This window comes from Malus sylvestris, chromosome 8 (assembly GCF_916048215.2).
Source record: "Malus sylvestris chromosome 8, drMalSylv7.2, whole genome shotgun sequence".
Lineage (NCBI taxonomy): Eukaryota > Viridiplantae > Streptophyta > Magnoliopsida > Rosales > Rosaceae > Malus > Malus sylvestris.
Window position 1 is genome coordinate 29,509,866 of NC_062267.1, and position 7,475 is coordinate 29,517,340.

Genomic DNA, 7,475 nt, shown 5'->3' on the forward strand with positions numbered 1-7,475 from the left:
ACTTCGCAGAACTAGTAGCCTTGTCTTCAGGCTCTAGAACCCGAAGGCCGAGAGTGTTCCTTCCTCAGCCGCAGTCGCAAGATCGAGAAGTCAGCCACGCGCTCAACGCAACATCAACATATTTTACTCCTCAGCCGACGAGTTGGCACCCCCTGCATACAACCGAAGAACGTAGTTAGCTTATTAGTTACTCGACCTGCGCGTCATGTAGGCTTGGTAGTTTTTAGGGTCAACATCACGATACAAAATAAATTAGTTTTTCTATGTTTCTAAATTATTAAGTTTGAAGTGTTTTTCTAAGTATAATTTTATCGATGTCTTATGTGTGAAAACAAATAATTTTCTTATATAAAATAAGAGCACATTTTTTAGCGTCGCCTCGGACCTCAAAAATCTTTAAACCAGCCCTCATATCAGTACAAGAAGAAAAGCAAAATTAAGGAATATCACAACTTTCTTAGTGTTATTATCCCTCCTTTCCTAACTTTTTATTCAGTTGATATTTGGACAGAAAATAAATGGAGAGATTCATCACTCCTTTTCCACTTCGATCTCTAGTAAAGATTTTCTCTCATTTCATCTAGAATGCTGATAAACCCACCCCGTTGTCTTATCTTCCGACCCCACTAGTTTATAAAAATTTTGCTACCATTTTTACCCTTTTGTAAAATTACATCAAAAGACCTAGAAATATCTCCCTACCCATGCTCGCATCGCCGAGGAGGCCTACGCCGTCATGGCTCTCAAGAGCGTCCCCGCTGACATCTGATCCCAGGGTGACATCGCCCGAATGTCCTACCCCAAAGAGGGAAAGAGAGAGATATCACAAACCACCACCGTCAAACCCATACGCTCTCGGTCACCAACAACCCCAACACCTCGTCGGGTCCCTTCGTCAATCTCAAACTGCTCCAAGAAAATCGAGTTCTCGGACCCACCGTCTTCCTCCACAATGTTGACGACGACGGCTGATGGTCTAGTTATTCCAGGTTGAGTCTCGCACGCAGTGGCCTAGTCTCAAGATCGTTCCATGGTTGTATATTGTTTCGTTCAGATTTGTCATAAAGTTGGTATTAGGGGTTCGATAAACCTATCATCTTTTGATTTGAATGTTGTAGATGTAGATGGAATTTCGAGGAGAGAGCCTCTCATGTCCAATGGCGACTGCACATCCCAACGTTAATTAGCTTCAAATCGAGGCCGTTCGACTGATGATGCAGTTCGGATGAAAAAAAAATGGATTTAGATAATTTTAAGAATAATTGGGGTGGATTAGTAGGATTTTAGTTTTTTAATTTTTTATGATGGGTGAGATTATAATGTGGGGTGTAGAAATAGGACAATGAGGTGAATGTAGTAGCACTCTTGATCTATTTATATATGCCCTTCATAAATCTATTGAATAATCAAAAGAAGATTTTACTTTTCATATATAGCACGGCTAGCTACAACAAAATCAAGCCACATTAAGACCATATACTAATTAAGCTCCAAAAAATGAAGGAAAAAAATCATGGTTGTTTATTAAACCAAAATATCCTGTTTGAACTTGGGACATTTTCCGTCTTTTTCGACGTTCTTCGATTTCTGGGAATTGGCTAAAGACGAAGAGGACCGAAAGGATTCTGGAGAGTGACGAGGAAACTCCGATAGCATTTGAACGACTTCTCTCATCGTCGGCCTCTCAACACTGTTTTCTTGGATGCAAAGCATTGCAATGAAGAACATGTGCATTGCTTCATCTTTGGGCACAGATATAGTAAGCCTATGATCAACAATATTTGCAACATCCTCTTTCCGACAATTCGTTGCTTTCTTCGACCATTGCACTATGTCTACGCCTTCTCCAAACTCGCCTACCGGCCGCCGCCCCGTCAGAAGCTCTAACAGAACCACCCCGAAGCTATATACATCGCTTTTCTCGTCCACCCTCAGCGTGTATGCATACTCTGCAACACATGCATTCATATATACAAAAACATCAGTACCAAAACTCAGAAAGAAATAACCCTACAAAAGAAGGGCAAGGCCCAATTTTAATTGGTTTTTGGGTTTTCGATTTGAAGCTCAATATGTTTTCTTTTGTTCTAAAGAAGCCCAATAAATCGAAAGCAAAGCAAAAATTAGTTTAAAGACAAAAAAAAGAAAAAAAGAAAAAAAAAAGTGAATGGATTGATGCAAGTTGCAAGAGGAAGAACCGAGAAGAAAGCAAAGCAGCCAAGACTTTCCACGTCAGAAGAAACCCACTTTTGGTGCTCTAAAACAAAACAAAACAAGTGGCGGGGGTGGTGGCGGGGATGGTGGCCTATATGTATAAAAAAACATGTATCCATAAGTGTGTGTGTATATAATTAAAATGGACGTGCATGTCGGGTTGGCTTTCACGACAGTCAAGGCCCGTTGTGTTAGGCATCACTGTCAGACTTCTCTCCTGTGTTGTGTCACTGTCAAATTGACCTCACAGAATACCGATTCTGAAATCAAATCGAGAGAGAAGATAGTAATTAATTTACTATCCCGTAGCGTTTTGATTCACTAAAATAATTATATAAGAAATGGACCCCCACAATAATCTGAGTGGTCTGGCACGGAATTTGGGAGAGGAGAGGAGAGAGGCAGTTTGTGTGTTTTGTGGTTACCAAGAAAATTCCAAGCATAATGATATTGTTTGTTTCTTCTCTCTCTCTAACTGTAGACAGTGGACACAGATCACGGTGGTCTTCAGACATGTCAATTTTTAGCAAGTTCTCTTCTTTTTCTTTTGTGGTCAAGTGCAAGGAGATGTGTGTGTCATGGTATTTATTTTCTAGGGTTTCGTGTGAACTGATACTGCATGCATAGTAGATCTTGGTGCATGGCTTATGGGAGGGACTTCAAGAAAGGCATTAGGAACTCAATTACCAAGTAAAGGTATGGAAAAACGAATCACACAACTCAAAATATCAATATATAAAAGAGCAATAAGAAAATAATAAACATTACTCATTTTTTTCTTCTACATACTCTTGTTTAATTATAATCGTTATTTTTAATTAGTTTATTCAACTTGATTACTAGAAGTAAAGAAATGGTGTGTATGAAACTCAAGGGAATGTGTAAAAATCATATGCATATAAATACAGTAAACGAACTAAATTTTCTTTCTGACGTTAGAAGAGGTCTTACGATGCAACTCTCCTCGCTCTTTAATTAATTAAAAAAGGTAAGCTTAAGACTTTATGGTCTTCTTCAAGAACAGAATATATTTTTTTGGAAAACAAACAGAATATATTTTGCTTCATGTTGTGGAAATTGCAAATTTATAAAAACATTCCTAACACTTTAATTTAATGGACCCAAAAACTAATTAATACCTTAAATTCTCAACCAAGAACACAAACCTAATGGCTTACATGATTACACAGGTATGTTATATTCCTTATGCTCATGATGAAGTCCAAAGCATAAAGGAAAAGAAAAGTTTGTCGCCTAACAAATCATGTTCAATTAAAGGAAGTGTTAAATTTAACAAAATGATTTTATAAATTAAAAAAAATTATATTTTGACGCAAAATCAAGCACAATTCTAGAAATTTCTTACATTTTTTTCCTCAGATCGATCCCTTAGCGTTGAAAACTGAGGGCAATGATTGTCTAATGATGTGACCCACAATTTTGACAGTAGCAGAAATTCACATATTGACTAACTTAACTGCCAAGTACCAACTTTGATCAACGCATCAATATATGAAATACACCGATACACTGAATTTGCATAGCTGGATTTTGAAAGGCGTTCGTTATACACAAACTACACAAAGCTTGGAATAAATTCAAAACTATTGTCAAATTGATAGGGAAGAAGAAACAATTAACATACCTGGTGCAATGTAGCCGTATGAGCCTGCAATTGCAGACATGCATTCAGAAGTTCCCCCATCCATCAAGAACTTGGCGAGCCCGAAATCTGCAACGTGCGCTTCGAAGCTCGAATTGAGCAAAATGTTGTTGGATTTCACGTCCCGGTGAAGAATCCATGGAGAACAATCATGGTGAAGGTAGCACAAGCCTTTGGCAGCTTCGATGGCAATTTTGTACCTCAAATTCCACCCCAAGAAACCTCCCTTCTTCCCATGCAGTGCTTCTCCCAAGCTTCCGTTTCTCATGTACTCGTAAACAAGCAGATTGGTCTCCTTGTTTGAACAAAATGCCAGCAGTCTCACAATGTTTCTATGTCGAATGTTGCCTAACGTCTGGATTTCGGCTCTGAAGCCATGATCGTGGCTGTTCGGTCCAAAACCAAGTAGCTTTTTCACAGCAATTTCAACCCCATTCGGCATTTTTCCGTGGTAAACAATCCCTGCTCCCCCTCTTCCAATCACATTACCGTCTTTGACGCATTCGAGGATGTCAGCAATTGTGAATTCCAGCCTCTGGAATGCAGTCATTTTCCATGAATCGGTACCGTTCCTTTTGAATGATTTGGCCTTGAGGATAGCAGCCGCAGCAAACACCAACGAACATATTAGCAGGCCTAATGCGAAGATTAGCTTGAAATCCCCCGGAGGTTTTCGCGGTGTGCTTGTGATTGTGGTGAAGTTGCAAGGGTTGTTCAGGAGGGAGCCACAGAGATGGGGATTGCCCGCGAAAGCAGAGGCATTAAAGAAGGAAAATTGCCCTGATTCGGGTAGTTTTCCGGAGAAATCATTGAAGGAAAAATCAGCAATTGTGAGGCTCTTCATGGTTCCTATTGATTTGGGAATATTTTGGTTCAAGTGGTTTCTCGATATGTTCAAGTAATTCAGTATGTGAACCTTGGAAATTTCGGGTGGGATGGAGCCGGAGAGGTTGTTCTGGCTCATGTCAAGGTAAGTGAGATGAAAACAGTTTCCGATTTCCGGTGGGATTTCGCCAGAGAGTGAATTTCTGCTAAGATCAAGCTTTAGTGCTTGATGGAGTTGGCCTATTGAAGGTGGGATTGGACCGGAGAATTGATTTCCACTGAGTAGGAGGATTTGGAGGGAAGAGAAATTTGAAAGCGAAGAAGGTAAAGGACCGGATAGGAGATTGTTCGACAGATTAAGCTGGCCTAATTTCACTGGCTGCGACGAGCTATTAGCATTCTCCAACAGCATGCCAGATAGGTAATTGTTTTGCAACTCTGCTAAACTCAGCAGAGGCAAATAAATTAGGCCATTTGGTATGCTACCATTCAGGTAATTCTGCCCCAGCCTCACTCTAGTGAGACTAAAACATGTCCCCAAGCCTTGAGGGATTGGACCGAAAAGAAAGTTTTTCAAGAGAATTAGTATTCTCAGCTGATTGGATGAACACAAGTTTGGTGGGATTTTACCAGTGAGCTTGTTCGAGGACAAATCGAGCAACTGAAGCTTCCCATTCTGGCCAAGTTTCTGCGGGATGATCCCGGTGAAGTTGTTCATCCACAGCCCCAGTGTTTCCAAATTAGGCAAGTCCGCGACGTAGTCTGGAATCGAGCCATGCAATCTGTTCATGAAGAGGTTGAAAAGCTTGAGCTGTTTGAGATTGGAAAACTCAAATGGGATTTCCCCAGTAAGTGCATTGTTGGAGAGATCAAGATTGACCAAGTTTGTTAAGTTGCCTAGCTGCCTTGGAATTGTGCCTGAGAGAAGATTGATGTGCAAGTAAAGTGTGTTGAGCTCCTTCAAATTCCCCAGCTCGCGGGGAATTGGCCCATCCAATTCGCAGCTCGAGAGATCCATGTGAACCACATTGACCAATTTTCCAAACTCCTTTGGAATCCCACCTTCAAAAACATTGTAATATCCCAAGTAAAGCTTTCTCAAGTTAGTGAGGTTGCCCAACTCACCCGGAATTTCGCCACTGAGATCATTGCCGGCAAGTGACAAGTACTCCAAGCTGACTAAATTCCCATAAGATTTTGGGATTTTCCCACTGAAATAATTGCCTCCAAGCTCCAAAAACCTGAGCTTGTTCAAGCTCAAAATACCAAGTGGAAGAGAAGCACTGAAGTTGTTGTTGTAAGCATCAAAAACTTCCAAATTGGCAATGCCCGAGTAGTCCCAATTCAGTCCTCCACTGAATTGGTTGTTGGATATGTTGAGGAACTGAAGGCTTGTGAGATTGGCAATTGCAATGCTGCCTGTGAAGTTGTTTCCTGCAAGAGAAAGGTAGGTGAGGCGGTCGAGGCCTGAATTCAGTGGAGACACAGAGCCGGATAGACTGAAATCTGTCAAGTCCACTGCAACAACTCTTCCTCTATAGCACCGAATTCCGGCCCACGAACAAACTGACCGTGGAGACGAAGAATTCCAAGTGCTTAAGGCCAGTTCGGGGAATTGGAAGCCTTGCTTGAGAGTGACTAAAACATGAAAATCACTGACCAAGGAAGAAGCAAAACAAGATGTGCCAACAAAAGAGAAAAATGTCAAGACAATGAAAGGGAAGACCATCATGTACGTGTGTTTTTGTTTCCTGGAAAATATTCAAGAAAATTATTTTTGGAAGTATTCAAAGAGAAGATGGAGGGATTTAAGCATTTGAGATTTTCCGGGAAAGGAAGGGAAAGTAGGAGGAATCTGAGAAAAATGAAGTGAGCATGGGGTTAAGGAATCAAACATCTTCTTTCACGAAGAGTCTTCAAATACAAGGAAGAAGCTAAGCCTTTGCTTTTCTCCTTTTTCTCTCTTCATTTTCTTTGATCTTTTCTCTTCTCTCAGAGAAGAGAGGAAGAAGATTTAAATTCTGCTAAGCTATGAAACTTCTTTAGACAAAGCTAAGATGTAAAAAGCAGGAAAGGAGAGAAGAAGGTTTGTTGAGAACAATTGAAAAATAAGAGCCGTTGGATAACAAATTTAAAGTTAAGATTTGGGGAGGAGAGGTAAAGTTCATGAGATGATGCTCTCTCTTTCTTTATTCACATGACAAAAATGTCCTTTAGCTTTAATCAAAGGGGATGGATGTGCTAGCTCTTTATTGCTTTGAATGAGAGGCAGTGGTGATGGAGCTGCACTTTCAAATTCAATCATTGAAATTGGTTCCATTGTCTTCAAGCTTTTGTTAAATGACCATCAGCTGGTATCCTCAAAGCGCTGCAATCTATGACTGAAATCCGAGGTTATAGCAGTCAAGACATATGCACAAATTAAACCGATTGCAAACTTTTAATCGACAGTGAAACTGAAAGAACACTATCATGATTTATATTCAAATTATTGTCAGTCTAAAATTAGAAAGAATGTTTGGATAATAAATAACTTCGGTAATGATTTCCAGGAAGCAATATTAGAGTACCGCTAGCTAGCATGTTTTAATTGTTCTTCATGATTCATTTCATAAAATTCACGTTTACAGAAATTGTAAAGAAAGCATATAAACACTTATTAGATCGATCATGCATGGAGGACCCATCAAATAGTAATAACATATATATATATATATATATATATATATACATGATAGCAGCCATGCATTCTTGCCTCATCATGTTATGACAA

The 7,475-nt window shown here is 39.9% G+C and overlaps 1 protein-coding gene across 3 annotated transcripts; it reads right to left on the bottom strand.

Moving 5' to 3' along the window:
• Nucleotides 1–1,403: 1,403 nt before the first annotated feature.
• Nucleotides 1,404–7,055, bottom strand: LOC126632608 (leucine-rich repeat receptor-like serine/threonine-protein kinase BAM3). Of its 3 annotated transcripts, none has more exons than XR_007626778.1 (3): nucleotides 3,860–7,055; nucleotides 3,581–3,758; nucleotides 1,795–1,949 (listed from the first exon to the last, which is right to left on the bottom strand). XR_007626778.1 is itself a non-coding variant. In XM_050303037.1 (2 exons), the coding sequence occupies exons 1-2, from the start codon at nucleotides 6,432–6,434 to the stop codon at nucleotides 1,525–1,527; spliced, it is 3,000 nt and encodes a 999-aa protein (XP_050158994.1). In that variant the 5' UTR covers nucleotides 6,435–7,048; the 3' UTR covers nucleotides 1,404–1,524. The 3 variants fall into 3 exon arrangements, 1 of the variants encoding a protein (XP_050158994.1); XR_007626779.1 differs by lacking the exon at nucleotides 1,795–1,949 and adding an exon at nucleotides 1,962–3,468; XM_050303037.1 differs by lacking the exon at nucleotides 3,581–3,758 and having other exon boundaries at nucleotides 1,404–1,949; nucleotides 3,860–7,048.
• Between the last annotated feature and the right edge of the window lie 420 nt (nucleotides 7,056–7,475).

Excerpts from the sequence above, each read along its gene's own strand:
- LOC126632608 (XM_050303037.1), bottom strand. The coding sequence starts at position 6,434 with ATGATGGTCTTCCCTTTCATTGTCTTGACATTTTTCTCTTTTGTTGGC. Across the intron at positions 1,950-3,859 it reads ATACGGCTACATTGCACCAG|AGTATGCATACACGCTGAGG; the intron begins GTATGTTAATTG and ends CATGTGTTGCAG.